The sequence below is a fragment of the Gasterosteus aculeatus genome, chromosome 1 (genome assembly GCF_964276395.1).
Source record: "Gasterosteus aculeatus chromosome 1, fGasAcu3.hap1.1, whole genome shotgun sequence".
Taxonomy (NCBI): Eukaryota; Metazoa; Chordata; class Actinopteri; order Perciformes; family Gasterosteidae; genus Gasterosteus; species Gasterosteus aculeatus.
The window spans coordinates 5,612,843-5,635,104 of NC_135688.1; the positions used below are offsets into that span (position 1 = coordinate 5,612,843).

The window sequence follows — 22,262 nt, forward strand, 5'->3', positions numbered from 1 at the left end:
ATTGCAATGACGAAATATGACGTAGATTTTCAGAAAGAACTACAAACAGCCTCGCCGGCGATACCGACGGGCAGCGCGCGACACCGCCCACCCCGGGACTCTGGTCTTCAGCTTTGTCGGCCAGGAAACTTCCTGAATAAGACAACAACCACAACGAGCGGAGTCCCGGGTAGAAAACGCTCGCAGCACCCGTCTTATCTTTTTATACGACTGATGGTGCCGTTTTTTTGGTTGTTGTTGCCACCAGATACTTGGCTAGCTAGCGACAGAGAGCTAACAGTTAGTTAGCTCACGGCGGAGTTGATCACCTGCTGTTAACTGCTAATCTCATGTTAGCGCCAACACTACCTGTGGGTATACTCTTCATCATCACATCACCCAGCTCCTGGCTTGTCTTCACCCGGGACCAGCCTCCCCCTCCCCCGGTAAGTGTCTCTGACCATCGGTGGTAACGTGTTTACTTCTTTCAAATTGTGACACACTTGTTGGGGTGGATAATGTTACAGCTGTTTAAGACGCCGCGACATCGCCTCACATCGCGGTCAGTTTACCTCCTGCCAACACAAAGGGTGGCGTAAATAATGAAAATGGGAGGGAAAAAAGGGGTCTGTGGTGGTTGCGATTGCAAAACATTTTCTAACTTCCGTAATCTCACTCGCACCTGAATTGGCGAAACATTTCAGGAAGAAGCAAGATGTATTTTGGTTGAAACTACCACCCGAACTCAGATGCGCCCTTCCTGTAAACGTCACGATGAGATTTAGTCTGTGTGTGTGTGTGTCTGTGTGTGTGTGTGTGTGTGTGTGTGTGAGTGTGTGAGAGAGGGTCACTGTGGAGCTGTGATGCTGGGTGGGAATGATCTACATGCACCATCGTCCTCGTCACCTTCATCTTCTCTCTTTCTAATTCTAATGGTTTGGACAAATGTGTCTAATAGACGTTAGACCAGACTGGCTTAAAGCAAAGGTGTAACTAATAACATAGATTATAGATTACCAAAACCTGTGGTAGACACACACACACACACACACACACACATTATTACATTACATTACATTACATGTCATTTAGCGGACGCTTTTATCCAAAGCGACGTACAATAAGTGCATTCAACCATAGGGTACAAACTCAGGAGAACAAGAAACAAGAAAGTGCAATTTCCTCAAATAAGCAAATTTACAATTTGCTATAGATGAGTGACGTTACAAGTACAATTTAAGTGCTACAATTTGTTAGTCTTTAGTCGAGGTAGAGTCTGAAGAGGTGTGTCTTTAGTTTGCGGCGGAAGATGTGAAGGCTCTCTGCGGTCCTGATGTCTTCAGAGAGCTCGTTCCACCATTTCGGCGCAAGGACAGCGAAGAGTCGAGACCTAGTCGAGTGTTTTGCTCTCAGTGAGGGAGGGACGAGTAGTTTTGCAGATGCAGAGCGGAGAGTGCGGGTTGGGATGTAGGGTTTGACCATGTCCTGGATGTAAGCTGGACCCGATCCATTCACAGCATGGTACGTGAGCACCAATGTTTTGAACTGGATGCGGGCGGCCACCGGTAGCCAGTGAAGAGAGCGGAGGAGTGGAGTAGTGTGGGACAATTTCAGAAGGTTGAAGACCAATCGAGCTGCTGCATTCTGAATGAGCTGCAGAGGTCAAATGGCGGTGGCAGGGAGACCAGCCAGGAGGGAGTTGCAGTAGTCCAGGCGAGAGATGACAAGAGCCTGAATCAGTACCTGCGCTGCCTTCTGAGTGAGAAGGGGACGTATTCTCCTGATGTTGTAGAGCGTGTATCTACAGGATCGCGTTGTCGCGGTGATGTTGGGAGTCAGGGAGAGTTGGCTGTCGAGTGTGACGCCGAGGTTCTTAGCGGTCAAAGTGGGCGTTAGCACGGAGTTCCCAAAGTTGACTGTCAGGTCCTGGGTAAGCGAATCTTTTCCGGGAAAGAGAAGTAGTTCAGTCTTGTCGGGGTTGATTTTCAGATGGTGGGCGGACATCCACTGGGAGATGTCAGCTAGACAGGCAGAGATCCGAGCCGCCACCTGGGTGTCCGAGTGAGGGAAGGAGAGAATTAGTTGGGTGTCATCGGCATAGCTGTGGTAGGAGAAGCCATGCGAGCGAATGACAGCGCCGAGAGAGTTCGTGTAAAGCGAAAACAGGAGGGGACCCAGCACGGAACCCTGAGGAACTCCAGTAGTAAGAGGACAAGGTTCCGACACAGATCCTCGCCAGGTTACCCGGTAGGTGCGGCCGTCGAGGTAGGACGAGAGAAGGGAGAGAGCAGAGCCTGTGACACCAAGTTCCTGAAGGGAGGAAATAAGGATCCGGTGGTTGACCGTGTGAAATGCAGCAGAGAGGTCCAGAAGGATGAGGACAGAGGAGAGAGAGGCGGCTCTAGCAGTGTGTAGAGTGCTAGAGCACACATACATACATACATACATACATACATACATACATACATACATACATACATACATACATACATACATACATACATACATACATACATACATACATACATACATACATACATACATACATACATACATACATACATACATACATACATGTGTGTGTGTGTCTACCACAGGTTTCGGTTATTCTGCATTCTGGCTCACTAAAAAGGAACAGATTTATCATCATCAATTTAACTGTCTACAAGGGAAGCGTTTTATCTAAGGCTACTTGTAGTAAAACCTAATTGAACAGTTATGGTTTGAAATGACCAGAATTCTGTTTTAGGGTTGCACTAATTGACTTATCAACACACTTCTCTTCCTTATTTCAAATTTGCATTTGAATTTTTTTCAAAGATGGACAATTTAGTTTTACTCTGCACCGGAAATACCCATGCAAAATGTTTATCCTCAATTTACCTATTTGATTTTCTTGATAACGCTAAAAAAACAACAACATTTGGTTCATATCAAAGTTACATATGCATTTAGATGGAACATGTCTGCAATTTGGGCCGAGGAAAAACCCAAACTAAATATAATTATAGATTTGTAGGACTTTCATCTATAGATCATTTGAATTGTTTTGCTAGGAAACACCTTAGATCCATATTTATTTTGTATCAGCTCTGAAGCAAGTAAGTGAGAAACTATTCAAAGAGTTATGAAGCACTTGAAACCATCTGATGCAATTCACTGTGTTAAAATGAATTCAAAGCGATTAAGGATTTAATTTCTGATTTGTCTTTAACATCTTGCAAAACACAGTAAATATTGGTCCTTTTATTGTCCATGTTTATTGTTTCAATGCCTAACTTAAAGACTAACTTGGCTCCCCGTGGACATCTTGTGTTTGTTGACCTCCAGTGGTTTGTGGTTTAACTCCTCGCCCCACTGCAGGGATTTACAGCCTGTGACATCACTGATGGGCGTGGTGAACAAACCTTTGACCACACCCACCAGCGATGCTATTTCAAAGCCTACGACATCACTTTCCGTGACCGTAGCTGTCTTTGCACCTGGCAGGCCACTTCGGTTTCCTACAAAGTAACTTATTTAACCGCGATAAAAAAAAAAATCTTACAATTGCCGAATGTGTAGTAGTGGGTAATGCCAAGTGTACCGTAATGAATAATGACGCCAGTAATAAACTGAAGAGCCCTCTCAGCTGTGTTTAGAGAGGACTATAGATTCATCCAAAGATGAGGCACGCGCATAAAGGCCGACGCACCATCCCTGCGTTCAATTGGCTGCTATCATGAGCAGAATGGCGTCGTATTAGATCATCTGAAAGTGTCGTACAACAAACCGGGGCAGAGGAAGAACTGGTCCTGGAGGTGACGGAGCGAGCGAGCCAGAACACACTGCAAGAGAAGCAGATATGCCCCTCTTATTTTCACCACCGGGATTCGCTGCTTCCTTACGACTGAGGTCTAAAAATCACAGATCTGTATTTATAGCTGGGATATTTTTATTGCAGCAATAATGGTGAAGAGGGTGTTCCTTTATTGAGGCGTGACTCATGCCAGTTCTGTCACCATTGGACCCAGCGGAGCAGTAAAGCACACACATAAGGTGGCGACCCTGTCTGCGGCAGAAAGGCTTTCTGGGAAGTGGCATACTGATTATATGGCACAGAGTGGGAAATAATAAAGCTGCTGAATTATTAGAATGTATTTCATGAGTTTATTCCATCTCCTGCCCTCTCTTTTGAACGCAGGAACATGCAAACCGATGAGATGAATTTCTGGTTGTGACCATGATTCGATGTGTAGCTTTCTTTTAACCCCGACACTCATCAATCTCTCCTCACTTCTTCACCCCCCCGCCGCCTCTTCTTCTTCAGGTCCCCGTCTGCTCTCATTCCGTCAGAGTGATTGAATGAGGTGAAAGTGGCATCAGTGGACAAGCACGCAAATAAAGAGCCATCGATTGGTCCAGGATGACCATGGACGACATGAAGAATGAAGCCGACGCTGCCTCAATAGTCTCCATGGCTCTCTACACTGTGATGTACCCCGTTTTCAACCAGGTGAGGAGCGCAGAGTTTCACTTTAAGCAACAAAAAAAATAAAGAGAAATGCGGATACACGTTAAATATTCAGGTCAAGTAGACGAGGTCTTAAAGTGTGTTTGATGAAAATGCTGGTGCAGCTTTACGGGTAATTTTAATTCTGCTCGAGGTTCAACAGTTCATTGGATGGACTTTTTTTCAGTTCTAGTTTTTATTAAAATATCTCATCTATTGGATGGATTGCGGTGAACTTTTGATGTCAATATTCATGTTTGCCAAAAGAGGAAATGTGAAAACGTTGCTCATCTGACCTTTTTCTTCCAGTGTCATAATAAAAACCAAATGTGGTTTTAGCCAGTAGTTTGATTTATGACAAAATAGCTGCCAAGCTGACATTTCTCCGCTCCAGGTCTACTTTGTGATTAGTGCTAGGTCAACAAAAATGTTAGCATGCAAACATGCTAACATTTCCATTGTGAGCATGTTAGCATGTTGATTAGCATTTAGTGCAGCCTCACAGAGCCGCTAACACGGCTGTAGAGGTTGGCTATGCAAGCTTTGTGTTAAAAAAAAAGAGACAAATATCAAAGATACAAATCCCGAATGAACACTTCCATCGAGGCTTTTTGCGTGTAGGCCAACAGACGCAAACGTTCAGAAGCACAGGAGAAATTCACGCTGTACCGTAGAGGTTCGGTGTGGCGGAGTCATTCATTCTCAGCCCATATATGTGCCATTGTGTTACTAAACAAAAACCACTGCCAACTTTGCCCTCCAGAAGTTGCTTCGCTGAGCCCCCGTTGGCCGCGCTTCTATAAAGCATTGAATACCAAAAATACGTTTGAGCTGCACAAAACCGAAGCCTCATCTCACGCCTGATCTCTGCACCTTTAGTTTGTCTCCATTTCAAGACGTTGTCGCCGAGTTCGACTAAGTGAGGATTTCTGTGATATCGTAATAACATCGGCCAGAGAATTGGCGTACGCCATATTTCTACGCCCTCATTGGTTTGTCAAGACCAACCCGCTCTCACACAGACCAACACGATACTGTGGGTTTTTAAGTCCGAGTCAGCCAAAGGCACACACACGCACACACACATATATTTCCATTCGAGAATAGGTGATGTGAGGCTTTGTAATTTGAAACGGCGTTTCATTATTTATAATTCTGTGTCTTTGAGGGGAGATCAGGTAGTTTGAGGTTCAAAGCAGATTAGTTTGACAGTAATTGCCAGGGATCTTTTTATACTTTCTTTTATGTTGTTCTTTTATCATATTCTCAAGTCGATATTTCTTCCATTTATATAATTCCTCCCCTCGGGTCAGTGATGGGTTGTTCTGAAGAAGTTTACTGATAGTGCGATTATTTCTCATGTCCATAAAAGTTTCAAAAGTATCCGTGAAGCAGAATATCTGAGCGATTGAATGGACGTCAACGTGTGGACGGAGACACGGCTCTTCACAATACAATAACGCAGTGTCCTGTGTGCTATCTGCAGAATTACATTTCAGGACATCGAGGCCACGACAAGAAGGAAGCTGTGTGTGTGTGTTTTATGGCTGATGTTTGTGCGTCTGTGCTTTACAACTTGCAGTTGGAGAAAGTCAACTTATCAGCAGCACAGACCTTGAGAGCAGCCATTATAAAGGTAAATAATAAGCGAGCTCCTAATTACCATAATCCATGAATACCCTCTCTCTGATTTATGGAGTTTGATAGATTCAATGCCAGAGACGGCCAGAGTGCAGACTGTTCTCTTTGTTTTTCTGTTTCAAGGCAGAGAAGGAGAACCCCGGTCTGACCCAGGACATTGTTATGAAAATACTGGAGAAGAAGAACGTAAAAATTGACTACCACGAGTCTCTACTTCGCATGGCTGCAGACGACGTGGAAGGTAGGAGGCCCGGTGAACGTGCAACGGCAGGAGGGAGGTGCAAGAGGGCCAGCATGACCTCCGCGGTCCCTCAATGATGAGGAAGGCACATTAAACTGGCCAACATTAGCCTTCTGCCAGGACGCGCCCACCAGTGGCTCTGCAAGATCCGCGGCTCGGCTTCGCTCGGGTCCCCGTTGTGCCCAATGCTCGTCTTCCATTCGCCCAATCCTCCACCGGGGGGAGCCGTTTCTCCACAAATGGCCCGCTCTCCCCGGTCTCCAGCGTTCCTTCCTTTTCTGTCCGTAATTGAAATCTTTGTGCGGTTTACAGTGATTGATGGTATTAATGAATTCACACACTGTAGATGAATTTTAAATGAACCTCCTGCATGCTGCTGCCCAAGTTTGGCCTCTGTCCCGTCTCCAGTTGAGAAACTTCAACACCTTCACTTGTGTTCTCGCAATCACGCATGAGCCCGCATTCACCGTATACGTTTGCACTGTAGATTAATTACACCATTATTAATCACTTATTTCCAGTGTCACCCGAAGTCGATTGCACGTGTGTGAGTGTGTGATCTGCGCTCACATCTTCCTCTGCTGTGCTTTCTGTTAGAGTTCACGATTGACAGGCGAGAGCCAGAGTTCCAGGAGCTGAACGAGAGAGCCCGAGCTCTGAAACACATCCTGAGCACCATACCAGATGAGATCTATGACCGAGCGGGCTTCCTACAGAGTATCAAGTAAGACGGCTCCCTGTGTGCAATGTACTCCAGGTTCCACACTTGACGTCAGCGCACACGTTGCTAGCTAGAACTGATGTCTGTACGCTTAGCTGTTTGGAGACAAATGGACTCGATTTAAATGGTCATTTTGACCTTTTTCGTCATCGCACTATATAAACGCACACATGCACAGGCTAAAGAGAGGAGGTTTCATTTTCCTGGCCCACTTTGCCGTTATTTTTGTTAGAATTCAATACTCTTAGCGAGTCACCGCTTAAAGAACTTACCCAGCGGAGGGCTTAGAAAATAAAGTCAATTCCAGAGAAATGCCGGGAAATGAAAAGTTATGAAACGGAGGATTTTGAGTGCAAACCAGGAGAAAAAGTTGAAGGTGAAAGCTTGCTTGTGAGACAAGTTGAAGAAAGGGAACCGACAGATTCAGAGCTAATGTTTTCCGTGTGTGTGTGTGTGTGTCATCCTCAGAGACATCGCCAGTGCCATCAAGGAGCTGCTGGACATGGTCAATACGGTCTTCAGGAAGTACCAGTATCAGAATAAACGGGTAAGTAGTTACACGAAGAAGACCACCAATGTGTTCACACTAATGTGGTATCTCCGTGGGGCTTAAAGGCTGCGTGTACTTGTTGGTTAGGCGCTGGAACAGCAGAAGAAAGAGTTTGTGAAATACTCCAAGAGCTTCAGTGTCACTCTCAAAACCTACTTCAGAGACGGAAAGTATGACACTGTTTCTAGTTCATTCTCTTCCTTCTCACTCGTTGTCCTTTTCACACACAGCCACCAACACATTTAAAGGCTGTATGAGCACATCGCAGTACCACTAAACACACACACACACACAGACGTGTAAATGGTTGTCGTTTGATCACAGACTGGCTTCTTCCAAATCCTCCATTGCTGAATAATTCCCTTGACCCATTTCCCGTGGATTCATGCTGGTTTGCATCTCTGACATCCTCCGTTGCAGCCAGATCAAAGTGTTCCCTCGGATCAATCCTAATGTTGTTGCCATGGTTTCTTTTGCTGCATGCTTGACTTGTGTGTCCTTGTGTCTCTTGTCACGGTTGTTTCCAGAGTGATGAACGTCTTTGTCAGCGCCAACCGGCTCACCCACCAAACCAACATGATACTGCAGGCCTTCAAGACCGTGGTGTAGCCCCCAACACACACACACACACACACACACACACACACACGTTTTTATTAGAGAATAGGTGATCCGAGGCTTTGTAATTTGCAAAGACATTTTCTTATTTTGGGCTGTATAATTTATAATTCTGTGGCTTTGAGGGGAGATCAGGTAGTTTGAGGTTCAAAGCAGATCAGTTTGACGGTAATTGCCAGGGATTTTTTTATTCTCTTTTATGTTGTTCTTTTATCAGATTCTCAAGTAGATATTTCTTGGTTCCGTTATATATCCCCCTCCTCCTTACTTCAGTGCTGGGTAGTTCTGGAAAAAGTTTTGAAAAATGAGATTATCTGCCATGTCCTTTCAAAAGCGATTGATAAAGTTTTATAAAGTAAAATAAGTGGTATTCCATCTTCCCACATTCTTGCACATTTCTGCACTCATTTTATTATAATTGTTCTTGTTCAAACATAATCTTGATCCATGCGGTGGTATTATGTACTTGGCAAACTATGTCCTGCCTCTATCAGCTGACTGCAAATTTGAGTTAAATCTCTGAGGAAAAAGATCTGGAGTTACTGTGTTCAATATTTGCCTTCTCCTTCCTGCACTGTTTGAGTGAGCACTGCTTCTCCTTTCCTATAAACTTTTGTTTCAGAAATGTCTTTCAAGTCTTCACGTTTACTGTCCATTAACTATAGATCGTCTCCTATAGAAAAGGCCACACCGGTGCAATGACCCCATCCAACACTGTACTGGACCCTGTCAGCTGTTTCTAACCGTCTTTTCTTCTTGGGACCCCTTTAAACAATGTCTTCCTGTGGCACGTGGTGCGAGCACTTCAATCCTTCTCTGAATGTTTAATTTAAAAGATTCTAACAGAACTGGAGTGGTTGGAGGAATTTTCTGCAGGAAAAAGTAAAATCAATTTATGTTTTTGTCCTTTTTATTTATACAAATTAAAACACTGCATTGTTGCTGGCTAAATTGTTTTTCCCCCCTTTGTAAATGGGACGTGCATGTACCAACTTCTCATGAAGAGAATTGCGAGGGCTCAAACTCTGTTTGTGGAGTCCATGTTCAGAAGTAGTTGAAAGTCATTTCTTGTTAAAGTTGACTCAACTTTAATAATAATCCTCAGACTGGCAAGTTGTAACACTTTGCAACTAGACTCCCAAATCCTAAATTGATGGTTAATGGTTTACAGTGTTTTTTTATTCTGGATTATTAAGCAGCAGATCATGAATAATTGATTCTTTTCTTTGTTTAAACAAGACAATGAATGTATCATTTCTGTTCCTGTCCGTCTCTCTGCAATGGCCACAAAGAAACTACTTGAACCAAATGTAAATAAAAACCTCTCAAGAAACTTGAATAAGACTCACAAAATCTGTTGAAAAATCTTGTCTTTGCTTTACTGGAAATGACAAAGTTCTGATTTTCCAAAGTGTGTCTCTCTTCAGATTTGCGTTGTCGTACGGGAGTCTTTCATTTCCGCTCAGTTGCCCTTTTGTTCTCTTTCAGCGCGTGCACCTCTTCCCCACCCTCAAGATCCGCGCCCCCCCCCCCCCCCCCCCCCTCCTACGTTCCAGCAACTTCATTCTTCTCCCTGTATAATAGTAGATTTTCCACGGTGGATTTGCGCAGGGCTATTTTGGGCTGCTGGCTCTTACACGCACCACTGTAATCCAATTGTGTGAGCGTTAATTTTTTTAAAGCTTTATTATTGAAATTGCTGAGGCCAAATTTTTTATTTTTTTTCATCCTGTCAATGTTGACGACCGCTGTAATCGGCTAATTCAAGTTATTCCGGGCCATTAAGTCACCGGCGGGGCTCGGCCGCGGTCACTGAAGCAGCAGCAGCAGCAGCGGGATGATGATATCGCTGCCTGATGTACGGCTTTGATCCGCTCTCGTGCTCGCAGCCGCACAGGAAATCCATTCGTCCACGGGAGACTTCTTCCCCTCTATTGTCGTGCGTGTGTGTCTGTGTGTGTGTGTTGCTACGAGTGACCCACAGGAAGTCCTCTCAAAGGCATTTGAATGGCCTTATAAAGCTTTGGTTGGTGTGTAGTTTATTTTCTAGGTTCACATCAATACTTTTCTACTTCTTTCAATGCATGAGCACTTTTATGAGTGGCTGTAGAATACTAATGTTGTTGTGAATGATGTTGCTGGAGCCATATAGTGAGTGTGTGTGTGTGTGGGCGTTGGTGGTGGTGTACTTCACAAAGATTATCTTCTCTCCAGTGCCCAATCTGTGAATAGAAGCAACACGCACATAAACAGCACGTTGTGTGCAGGCGGTGGGGCCCGGACTCACAAACAACTCTTTTTGACTACTCTGTTGCCGGGAAACGTTGAGAGTGAGGGATAATAAAAGAAGGGGGGGGGGGGGGGGGGGGGCGCTGAAGCAGTTCCATTGCTGGCTGAGACAAACCACTGGACTAGAAGAATCTCCCACGGCTCAGACCCAGCTGAGGCCCCGACGGACCGACTGCGGGGGGGGGGGAGATTTCTGTGAAATGTCATACATTTAATGAATGCGTTTCAGCGCCTCAGAGCACTCTGTGCGTCCCCAGGCTGGACTGAGAGGAGGAAATTAGTCGTCTTGGTAAGTTTTGAATTGGTTATTAACCGCGTGTTCAGCGATACTGCGTGGACGTCACGATTCAAAGCCCCGCTCTGACTAAAGCGTGTGTGCACAGTGGAAAAGGCGGCAGCTGACTTGACAGCGATGCTGGCAGGCCGGCCGCCTGTCATTTTGCTGTTACAGCCTCGTGTTGAGGAAGCCTTTTTCATTTCTGGACAGTTTGACTGCTGTGTGTGTGTGTGATACATAAACCCCAGATAGAGATCCTGCAGTGACGGACAGTTTTGAGAGTCCACTGCGACTGAAGGGGCCATTTAGGAGCGGCTTTGTTTGCCAACAGTGACAATGACTTCACAATATTATATATTTTAATTTTAAAGACGTGTGTTACTTCAGGCTGCTCGCCACAGAAAACTTTTCCTTTGTAGACGTCTGTGCAGTTTAACACTTGCCAGTGTAAATAAAGAGGTGAATATGCTCATAATCATTTCAGGATCACGCTTTAGTTAGTTTGCTGTTGAAGAAGACGATGCGCAGCAAAGCATTAGTTTTTGCTTTCGTTACACCACCTGTCATCTGAATCTTTGCCCGTCCTCACTTTGATGCCACTTCCAATGAATTTGTCCCCCAAACGTTTATTTTGGGCCTAGAATCAGTGTTTCTTCTTCCCTCTGTGGTGTTTCGTGAGGCTTTCTCACATTTCGCTCTTGGACAACAGGCTATTGATCGATTTTATTTATTTATTTATTTTTTACAAATCGGACAAATTCCACCTTTTTTATTAAGGCCGGTCACCTACGCCAAGACATCACATGGGGGCCTATTCACCCACCTTTGAAAGCCTTTAAGCAAGAGGGGGGGGGGGGGGGGGTGGATTCTGTTGAAAGTGGAAGACCTGTGCACACAATTCAATGCGGACATGTGGATGGAGCCAAGAAAAGAAGTGTGCTGCTTTGTCTTGTAACACCTAGAAATGAGAGATTGTGAGTCTCGAATCACACGCATACCGTGCTTTACCTTCCTGACCTTGTCTCGTATGTTGTGTGTGTGTGTGTGTTAAATGAATGACAGGTCTAAGCCGTAACCATGGGAACGAAGATGGAGGTGGCTCAACTGGAGAGCAGGATGAACGTTGAGGACTACAGGAAGCTGCGGGGCCTCTTCCTCGTGAGCGTTTTCTTTTTTTGTTCAGTTTGTCGCTTTATCAACGTTCCAAGACCTCAAAGATCAGAGACTCCGTTTCCTGCAGGACCCCTCCGGTGCACCTCGCTCCTTGTCCAGGACCGACTTCATCAACCTCTCCTGGTCATCGGTTGGCCGGGGATCCGGGGAGGAGTACGGCCTCCTGTTTGACAGCGTGCTTGTCACTCGGCAGCAGCGCGGCCTCCTCCCGGACGTCGACGCCGTGAAGGGAGAGGGACGCATCGACTGGGGAGGCCTGTGTTCTTTTCTGCTGCTGCACCTTTCTGATAAAGTGAAGAACACCAGGACCAGCAGGGGGCCCCCCTGGAAGCCGCCACGCACTTTGACCTGTCCACACAGACACCCGGTTCAGAAGGTAAGAGGTCTGTGACCTATCGGGGCTTTAGTACAAGGAGAGTTTGTCTGTGATGCTTGGAACCTGTTGGAAACTTTTTTTAAACGTATAATCTATTGCATCATGTTATCTGGAAAACATTTTGACATTGACTGACTGGTGAATCCATAACGCCGCTGACTAGGTGGAATTCCACATTATTAAACATTGCGCGAGGAAAGTTTGAAGGTATTACGGCCCTCTCATCAAAATGGTCCACCTCTTTTGAGATAAATGGCTTTGGACCTTTTGGAGTTTAACATCTATCAATTAATATGTAAATGAAGCGGTTATGAAGTGCCTACTGCTGTCGAGAAAGTGATGGCTCACCACTTTAATCGTTCAATCCTCAGAATGTCAAAATGTCAGGATGTTGTGTAAGTTGTTTTCAAAATGGCTTGACGCTCTTGAACCCTTCAGCTTTAGCGATCTTAAACAGGCACACAAACTAATGGGGCTGAGAAGAATAATGGCAGCGGGAAACAATGTATGTAAAGAGTGGCACAACCCCTGCAGGGGAACGCAAAATATACACAAATATGTACTCAAACGGCCAATAAACCTCCTGCGCACTTCCGTCCCGCCACCAAACGGCAGGTAGATATTGACTTGCTGGTTAGCGAAGCGGCTAACGAGCCGGCTAATCCAATCAGGGGTTGGAGACCAAAACAGAACTGGGAGAAAGCAACGGTCGTACCAGCACAAAAGCCGTATATATTGTGTTAGCATTTAATGATCAACGCTTCAGTGGCTAAAGAACGGGAGCAGAAGTCTCACGAAAACCGTCCTGCTGATGCGACAGTCGAGCTCATCGCAAAGACGCGTCTAACTGAATGTTCACTTGCACTAAATGTCAGTTTGAATAAAAGTCTAAATAATAATTCGAGCAATACACAGCAGGTGAAAGGCAATGAGATCAAAAGTCCTCACGGAAAGATTCCCATCGCACCAGAGACTCAACCAGTAGTTGATTGATAGCTAATTAGAATAATTAGAGATGAATACGTGCCAATCTGAGCGGTTCGTTAAAGTTTGCAGGTGGCTGTGAGAGAGTGAAACAGTGCAGTAATTACATGGATAGTAAATCTAAGCCTTGACCTCTTCTAGAAGTGTTAATAAACCTCTTTCATTAACGATATTCAATGTCTCTTCCTCCTCATACACAGTCCGCTCAAGCCTTTCTTCTTCTCGCCCCCCAATAAAACGGCATCATTCATTAATCCTTCTTGTTTTATTAGTTTCTGCACCGCTCACTTGTTCTCACATGCTTCCAATAACGGGGAAGTTATTCTTGACATTACTTCTAGTTATTCTAGTGCGGTTTTACGACCAAAGATCCGCAAGAAAGAAACAGATATTTTAATCCTGAAGGCTCGAGCCTCCATTTGACTAATTAATGTCACGCTAGAATGTCACAGGCAGCATCACAAAGAGCATCGAAGCGGTTCTGAAGGTCAATTTTACAAAAGTGTTGCGCAAGCAGAAAGTCTTTTTCTCGCTGCTCGGCCCAATCCAATTTGTCCAGGTCAAATGTTTGTCTTGTTGTCTCCTCTGGTGTCCCCAGTTGTTGCACCTGCAGAGTTCATGTCAGTATCTGTCCGTGAGTAAAGGGGGAACCGTGGCGGTGTGGGACGCAGAAGACGTGTCCCTGCTCCGCACGCATCGACTGCAAAACAGCACGGTGTCACCCAAAGACCTCTGGGTCACAGACGTGGTGCTGCTGCCCAACGCGCACAAGGTGACTTTCATTTCTAAAAAAGAAAGAAAAGAAAGCAACGCTCTGTCACTCGGCAAAATGATAGATTGGTGTCCTGGTCGTGATTTTGGGTCTGAATGGTTTGCACAAAATGCTATAGTCAGAATCCTTTATATGAATTGATGACGTGTAATTATTGGGGCAGATATTGTACTGCACAGGTAAACAAAAAAAGAAACATTAGTTGTTTAGTAATAAAACCATCAATTATTGATCTGCAGACTTTCCCTTTGTAATTCAACAGATTTGTGGTAACAAAGAATCATCCGTCAGCAGAAATGTTATTATCATCTCATAATAATGAATTAAACTGCTTTCTACCTGCATGGGTCTCTGTTTTTAAACGAGATGATCTATTTCTCCCCTTTTTCCTCTTACCCAGATAGCAGTTTCCTTCACAAGTAAGGAGGTGTGTTTTTATGACATTCGATCAAAACAAGACTTCGAGTGCAAGTATAAAATACAGGTAACTTATCCAGAGTATACAAACCATATCTCTCTCTATGGGACTAATTTGTACATATTACGCATTGCTTCTTTCTAGGGTTTGAAGCTTATTCCCTGGTGTCTAGACTATTGGGCGGATCCCTCTAATCCGGACCACGCTGTCCTCACCATAGGAGACAACGGTGGACAGGTGGGTTTTACACAGAATAATAAAAAGAGGAAGGCTGAACATCGTCACGAGTCTTTATTTTCTGCTTCATTGGTTATTGGTCACCGGTCAGTTGTTCCATGACTCTGTATGTTTCCCAGGTCAGTGTTTTACATTTTACCGCAGCTCAGATCTCTCTGTTTGAGAGTCCGAGGACGGACTCGGACTCCGCAGACATCATCCGATGGGAAGAGCTGATGGAAGGAAAGCAGCGCTCCTGCTACACGGTGACACACCGAGGGCACGCGCCCGCCAGGGTTAGAAAGGGTAGGAAGTACGGACGCACCGACTCACCCAAAACCTTCTGTTTATTTCTGAAAACCTCTCTTTGATGAAACATCCAATCAAGTTGTACGAATACATACGTAATTGTTTCCCTGCCTTTTTCGTTGTGTTGTCTTGGCCTCAATTTCTATGTTTACACGTCTACCTTTTCAAGCGCCCACGAAGGCCCTGAAATAAATAGCCGACGGTCTTAACAAAGCATCGTAAAGTTGACGTTTCCAAATGAGTTTCGTGTTGGCTGATGAGACTCCCGACTTCTGCTGTTTTTCATTCCTGGTTCACTGCATTCATCGGGGGCGTCGGGTCAAGAAGAGAGTTATTATTCAGACAGAAGGAAAGCAAGGATACAAAACCAGTGGCTCAGATAACGGAGAAAAAAAAAACAAAGAACACAATCTGGGTGTCGAGGACACCTGACGCCGGCAAACACACACTTTCACCTTCACACCTGGGACGAGGAGCACCGGCTGTGCTCGCTTAACGGCTCAAGCATTAGAGGTGACTCCTGATTCCTCCATTTCACAGCCCTGCACAGCCAGACGTTAAACTATGGGCGTGAAGCGTCGTGGCTTGAGGTCCGACCCCGTGAGACTCCCTACTTAAGCTCCCCCTGCGTTACAAAGAGGTCACTAAGTCGTTTCTCAATTGCATCATATTGGCGTATGAGTCCCTCTGAAGAGTCCCTGCGGGCAGCGCTCTGAGACTATAGCTCGGCTGAAAGGGAAGATCCTGACAGAAGGGGAAAGCAAGAATAAATTTAAATAAGCACGACAAGTGGAAAAACAAATGGAGGGAGGAGGGGGGCAGAGGAGTAAGTGGCCAAACATTAAAAGCGCAGCTGAATTGAAATGTTGCAGGCTGTGCGTGCGCATGCATGGGAATCCACGTGAGATGGTGCATGGCGACGCCGGGTGTCTTGTTTGGAGAGTGTGAGAAAGGACCTCTGGGGCGCTGGTGGCTTTTCTTTTGAAGTTGCCCACCCTGCAGTATGAGTGGGCTGCATAGCATCAGACGCGGCCGGTTATCCAGACCTCCAAACCTTCGGGCTCACGGGCCACCGGAGAGGAGGGAGGAGTTGGGGGGGCCAAAGAGTGTTGGAATAGGCCTTTGAAACAGAAAGGGGAAAAGCGAGAGGGAAATTGGGATGAAAACAGATCAGTAACGACAAGTAAGGAGGGCTGTAGGAGGTAGGAAGTGTGTGTGTGTGTGTGTGTGCGTGTGCGTGTGTCGTCAAAGGAAAAAAGCATTAACACATCCACACGATGTTGTGATCAAAGAAATGAAAAAGGACATTCAGGATGAATGTCAGTGTCTCGCTAAAACCTGCCAAAATGTGGAGCAATTTGTTGCAGAACGAAAGGGGTTTGCTTTGATTTAGATACAGAGTGACTCCCGCTGTTCCTCTTTCCATTCTGAACTCTCAGCCATGAAAGGGGGGACATTACCGCACTGGCTAAAGCAGATGTTTTGTTTGTGTGTCTGTATCACAAATAGCTTGATTTATTATCCGTCTGTGTCACTGAGAGAGATGCATTAATCAATGATGAGTCATGCAGCGCTGTCTGAAAATCCACCGATCTTTTAATGGATGAAAGACGCGGCGTATAATGCAATCAGACGTAATTATTTGCCCTTGCAATGCGGCTGATCTTTGACCTGCGACTGTCGCGTGCCGTCTCTCCAACCGCACTTATTTGTGCAGTGTTTGAAAGCAAAGAGGCCTCTAATGGAGACATGCGGCATACGATTTAGATGTTCTCCATCAAAGTGTTAATTGAGACAAAATGGTGATGCAAGATTTTCTGTAATATCAGTGAGCAAACCAAACTGGCCTAATTCTCTGGGTTAGGGTTACCCCTACCCCCCTCTCCCCCCCCAAAAAAGACACTAATTAATTAATTTCTACCCCCTGCAGTGCGTTACCTGGACTCGCTGGACGCCGTTGTGTCCTGCAGCACCGCAGCGCAGAGCAGCGTGGCGATCGGATGGAGGCAAAAGGAAAGCAGGAGTCTACGAGTCACTTCTTTCATCACAAAGAGCGGCGTGTGGGACATGGACCACCACCGGGGACTCAATCTGATAGGTGGGTACTCAAAATTATAGTGACATGCTGTCAGGGTGTTACTAAGAGTGTTCGTCTTCAATTTGGTTTCTATTCACACGGTCTGAAAATGAAAGAACGTGCAACAAACACCGTCACCATCAGAGGCACGGATCGACTCTGGGCAACTAGTTCATGGTTTGGTGTAACGCGGTTCTCATTCCGATTGGTTGCAGCCACAGCCGGTGTGGATCACCAGGTCCTGCTGTGGAACCCGTACGTGACGTCGAAGCCGGTCTGCGGGCTGGTGGGGCACGCGGGCCCCGTCACCGCCGTTTGCTTCATGCATAACCAGCAGCGGTTGCTCAGCTACTCCAGAGATAAGGTACGAGTGTGAATGCGCTACTGAAATGTAATGTAATAATGAAGAGCCCCATCATTGTTGCATTGGTTCTGTAATTACTGCAGCGGAAGGAGGCTGCGGTGCAGATGATTGGTAGCCTGTTTCACAGGGTTGCCGTTACGAGAGCTGGAGCCCTTCAGCTCTTCTTCAGTCTGATGCAAAAGAGGATGCGGGTGCTTGTGCACCATCTCCTCTCCCCCTTGTTGCTCTGTGCATGTTTGCCTACTCTTTGCCTTTTCTCGAGATAATGAATATTTTAAAAGTGATTTATGTTCCATCTGCCTTTTTGCTCAAACACCATCTGCCATCGCAGGAAGCTATATCTCGGATTCCTCTTGAAGAACTCCTGGAACAGAAGCATTCCCCTTGTTTCGTGCCGTTAAAGCGAGATGGCAGTGCTTGTGTATTCTGACTAAGTGGCACATTATGAAGAGGCTGATAGAGTGCTCACATGTCTTTATTGTATTGTGTTCTGTAATCACTGTTTTATTTATCGTTCTGAAGAAGTATTTTCTCGTCGCTCTTGGCTTCCGGGGGGTACAGCTCATCTGCTCGTACCCTTTCCAGGTCCTGTGTTTATGGGATGTATCTAGTCAGCTGTGTGTTCGCCGCCTGGCCGGCGTCTTCCCGGAGACGCAGGGGGACGCGCAGACGCTCCTGTTTGTCCACGAGGAGCGTGGGTTCCTCGTGCTCTCCTTCAACAGCCGGCTTCTCCTGTTGGAGGAACAAAGGAAGAGAAGAGGAGCAGCATCCACCAGCACCCTGTGACCTGTGTGCTGTATTATGTGTATACACACAAGTACATTCTTGGGAAAAGTAGTTTCACAATTTGTCCTCAATGTCAGTTGTTCAGGAGCTTTCAACCATATTCAATACTTCTTATTTAAGATGTTTTGATAACGTTTGTTTAAAGGATAAGCAGATTTTTCGTAGGTGTGCTGCTGTCTACCTTTTCTTCTAAATGATGTGAAACTATCAGTGTGTTTACATGATGGTATAATTCTAATCTTTGCTTAGTTGGACTATGCTATCTTTCGGGGCAAGTGCTATTATCCCAATATACGTGGGAGTGAATAAATCGAATCATTGGCCGAAAGCATGTCATATCCGATACGATAGGTGGCGCTGTTTTCATTACAACTAGTTGTGATACAGCCATTTCCGCTTAACCGCTTCACCACTACCAACAACAACCAACAACAAAAACAACATCAACATTACCTGAAAATTGGGGACTTTAAATTGCCCGTAGATGTGTGAATGGTTGTTTGTCTCTGTGTAGCCCTGTGATTGGCTGGCGACCAGTCCAGGATGTACCCTGTCTATCGCCCGAAGTTGGCTGGGATGGACTCGAGCCCCCCCGCGACCCTGTGTGCAGGATAAGCAGTTTGACAATGGATGGATGGAACATTACGAGAAAGATGGCGAACGGAGAGCAAGGTGAAGCTACATCCCTCTACTATTTGTGCATGATGTTAATAGGAGCACAGCGAGTGGCGCTATTGGCTGATTTGATAACGGAGAGAAGACGCCGTCGGGATCTCCAGCATGCGCAAAGACGCAAAGTCCAGTTCCTTATCCGATTCACCGTTACATGACGCAATAGTCAAACTATCAACTGGATCGGATCGAGTTATCCAGGGGTGTTAGTCGGATCGTAGTCGGACCGCACATAGTCGGACAAAGGTGTTTACATGAAACGGATCATTCGATTTCAGTCCGACTAAGCCAGTTGGTCGAATCCATGTAACCACGCTGTATTATGATTTATTCTATGGGATTACCTTTTATTCGCTATAACAACCACAAAACTGACGCTAGTGTCCCCACACAGGAAATAAATACCACACACAAGGAAAAAATGTATACAATAAAGATGTCTCTCATTTTACAACGTGCACTCAGTCTTGCTTTTATTCCCACTTTACAGCATTAGTCACATGTTTACCTCAGTGGCAGCTTAGCACTAAAATAAAGTGTAACGAAGCATGGAAAATTGTTTGGCTTTGTGAGAGCCATCAAAGAATACATCAGCAGAACCGGCCTCTTTTACAGCGTAAAGAGGATCCAACTCCTTTAGATGATTGATTGTCTCTCTCTCTCTCTGCCCCTCCATCCATCCCTCTCTCGCTCTCTTTGCAGGTAGTCAGGTCAAAGAGGTCAAAGCAGGTCGACACACACACACACACACACACACACACACACACACACACACAAACACACACACTATTATAGCTGGAGGTCATTCTTCATCATAAAGAATTCGCTGAAAGGTAAAAGTGGCAGGGAACAGATTTTACTGACAAGTTATGGAGAGGAAGGGGAAGTAGCTCACTGTTAGGAAAACTATAAAGTTCAAGGTCAAAAATTGAACCTCTCCCAAAAGTAAGAAAAAAAACAAAACAGATGTATTTACTTGATATATTTGTGCGTGTGTCAGACCCACAGAGACACAATCAGCTGCGTGTGGTGGTCCACCGCGTAGAAGGTTAGCGTATTAGCACCGGTTAGCCCCCTGTGTCACATTGTCTCATGGACATGCGCCACAGTACAGTTATATTGCGGCGATCTTCAGTATAACTCCACCGTGCTGATTAAACAGGTTGGGATAATCTTGTTTGTCTTTTGTTAGCTTGGTTGTCAAAATATATCCACAGTGATATCATTAGCTAGCTATCTACGGCTAGCTAATGCCTACTAGCCTTAGCTAGTATTGTAAAATAAACGTAAAATAAACGTGTTATGATATCATTTTTAACGAGAAATCAATGTTAAATTGTAAGAATACAATACTAACCCTAACCCCCTCAAAAAATCCAACATGGCGGAGAGACGTTCACTCAAGAATCCAACATGGTCCGTCATGTTGTTCACTCAAGGGGCGTGGTTAACCACCGCCACTTCGTATGTATTGTTACGAATTTGTATGTTCAAGATTTTCGTATACATTTTTCCGAACAGGTTCCGGAGATCACGTTGCAGCAGCAGGTTCCGACATGCCTTTAATCATCATTTTTGTACTGTCACTGCTGTAATATTGCCGTGCGGCAGCGAGGAACTTTTTCCCCTTACGGCAACCTTCAACATCATCCGTAATGACAATTTTTGTATGGATCACACCAGATGTATTTTTACAATAAGTTCCAACGTTGGCATGGTTCTGCTCTAAGGGCAAACTCCTGCATCTGCCAGGAGGGGGCACTGTAGACCTTTGGAAACTTATTTACAGACACAACATTTAACACTTACCGGCCAATAATCTTTTAATCATATTTTCAGGCCCAGAATTTACGGTGGTGCGTATTATAAAATCTGATTATTTGCATAACATTTACAGATGTATCAGAGGCCTTTGATGGTTTGATTGTCTTGATTGTCTTATTTTGGTACCTATAAAGCCACAAGTGGCTACCCAACAACAACTACCCCCCCCCCCCGCCCACCCATCAGAAAGTGGTGTGAATTGGGGGGGGGAAATGAGTGGCGTACTGTTTGTGAGGACCAACAAATAATGTATTGCCATAGCCTATGCCTCACATGCATAAGTGAGGTAGTATGTTTGGTTCTGCATGACGATACATTTTTTTCAAACCTTTTTACAATTGAGAACCATTGTATTGCGCTGTGTCTGCACACGCTCTAATTACATGTGTGCACAAGCAAGCAAGCGTGTCTATTAGCCTGTATTTCAAACAAGTGGTGCTCTGTGGCTACAGTCCCACTCCACATTCAAGCACTACATAATAACTCCGAGCCCAGTGCAGTTGTTCTCGACAGATTAGCAAAATAATTATGCGCACTATAATCAATACAATCAACCACATCAGCTCTCTGTCCCCATGAGCCCTTGCGAGAAATGAATGTGTATCTTATGTGTATCCTGCACACGTGCGAGCGGTGTCAGGTATCCACTCACGCTGCCATGTGAAACCACGACACAAGTCATCCTTAGCAGAAGAGGCAGGCACCCCTTGGGCCAATTAGCAACAAGATGCATCATCTCTCCAATTTTCATCAACACTGAAACCCGCGGCGAAGCAGTTAGGGCCATTCAGAATTTAAAATTTTGACCTTTTAATTACAGCGTTCCCATTGGGCCAATCAGTGTCTCTTTGTCAAATGCCACAACACAGATGCAAACTGCGTCATCATGCAAAATTGGACAAACAGTGTGAAATGGTACCTGAGCTGTCAAGAACAAACAATATGGTGGATCCTTGGTCCTTTTCATCCTTGCGTGGAGCAGCTGATTTAAGAACATCTGATTTCCCTTCCTGAGAAAAAAAGACAATATTGCAAATGTCAGAGACTAAAAAAGGGTGTAATATGTACAGTTCTGTGTAAAAGGGTTTGGTGGAATTTAAGTGACATGTAGACAGTTCTCTGTTTGCATTTCGCCGTGCCCCGGCGTGACCCACCTTTAGTGTTGCAATCGGGCACTGGGTGTGTGTGTGTGTGTGTTTCTGTCCTGCATCCTCTGTTTGCCAACAACTGAGAGCCAACCAGACATCTGGACTCTAACGAGTATGGCTTGCCCACCTCGTGTGTGTGTGTGTGTGTGTGTCTCTTTTTATAACCCCCACACACACCCCTCTCACATCTGCTCTTCATCTTCATCATCATTTCACACCCAGTGAGCGGAACTCGTCGGTGAGCCGTCATCAAGTTATACGACACCCTCTTTGTCTCTGTCTTCTCTTTCTTTTACGCACGCACACACACACACACACACACACACACACACACA

General features: G+C 45.3%; 2 protein-coding genes and 1 long non-coding RNA gene across 4 annotated transcripts; 2 read left to right on the forward strand and 1 right to left on the reverse strand.

Annotated features, from left to right (window-relative positions):
* The first annotated feature begins 11 nt into the window (after positions 1 to 11).
* Positions 12 to 9,581, forward strand: pdcd10a (programmed cell death 10a). Of its 2 annotated transcripts, XM_040177022.2 has the most exons (8): positions 12 to 425; positions 4,289 to 4,474; positions 6,054 to 6,107; positions 6,236 to 6,353; positions 6,951 to 7,077; positions 7,543 to 7,621; positions 7,712 to 7,794; positions 8,152 to 9,581. In XM_040177022.2, the coding sequence occupies exons 2-8, from the start codon at positions 4,385 to 4,387 to the stop codon at positions 8,231 to 8,233; spliced, it is 633 nt and encodes a 210-aa protein (XP_040032956.1). In that variant the 5' UTR covers positions 12 to 425; positions 4,289 to 4,384; the 3' UTR covers positions 8,234 to 9,581. The 2 variants fall into 2 exon arrangements, with proteins under 2 accessions (XP_040032956.1, XP_040032965.1); XM_040177031.2 differs by lacking the exon at positions 7,712 to 7,794 and having other exon boundaries at positions 48 to 425.
* Positions 9,582 to 10,599: 1,018 nt separating this feature from the next.
* On the forward strand, positions 10,600 to 19,406 carry LOC120828888 (cilia- and flagella-associated protein 337). The gene is made up of 10 exons (XM_040192569.2): positions 10,600 to 10,820; positions 11,871 to 11,966; positions 12,049 to 12,357; positions 13,940 to 14,113; positions 14,514 to 14,597; positions 14,676 to 14,768; positions 14,888 to 15,053; positions 16,987 to 17,154; positions 17,349 to 17,497; positions 18,083 to 19,406. The coding sequence occupies exons 2-10, from the start codon at positions 11,886 to 11,888 to the stop codon at positions 18,281 to 18,283; spliced, it is 1,425 nt and encodes a 474-aa protein (XP_040048503.2). The 5' UTR covers positions 10,600 to 10,820; positions 11,871 to 11,885; the 3' UTR covers positions 18,284 to 19,406.
* LOC144383056 (uncharacterized) lies at positions 17,957 to 22,023 on the reverse strand. Its single transcript, XR_013450502.1, has 3 exons — positions 21,934 to 22,023; positions 21,699 to 21,789; positions 17,957 to 18,229 (listed from the first exon to the last, which is right to left on the reverse strand). It is a non-coding gene; the product is annotated as an uncharacterized LOC144383056 (long non-coding RNA).
* Positions 22,024 to 22,262: the final 239 nt, after the last annotated feature.

Excerpts from the sequence above, each read along its gene's own strand:
- pdcd10a (XM_040177022.2), top strand. The coding sequence starts at position 4,385 with ATGACCATGGACGACATGAAGAATGAAGCCGACGCTGCCTCAATAGTC. Across the intron at positions 4,475-6,053 it reads TGTACCCCGTTTTCAACCAG|TTGGAGAAAGTCAACTTATC; the intron begins GTGAGGAGCGCA and ends TACAACTTGCAG. Across the intron at positions 6,354-6,950 it reads GGCTGCAGACGACGTGGAAG|AGTTCACGATTGACAGGCGA; the intron begins GTAGGAGGCCCG and ends GCTTTCTGTTAG.
- LOC120828888 (XM_040192569.2), top strand. The coding sequence starts at position 11,886 with ATGGGAACGAAGATGGAGGTGGCTCAACTGGAGAGCAGGATGAACGTT. Across the intron at positions 12,358-13,939 it reads ACAGACACCCGGTTCAGAAG|TTGTTGCACCTGCAGAGTTC; the intron begins GTAAGAGGTCTG and ends TGGTGTCCCCAG. Across the intron at positions 15,054-16,986 it reads GCCCGCCAGGGTTAGAAAGG|TGCGTTACCTGGACTCGCTG; the intron begins GTAGGAAGTACG and ends TACCCCCTGCAG.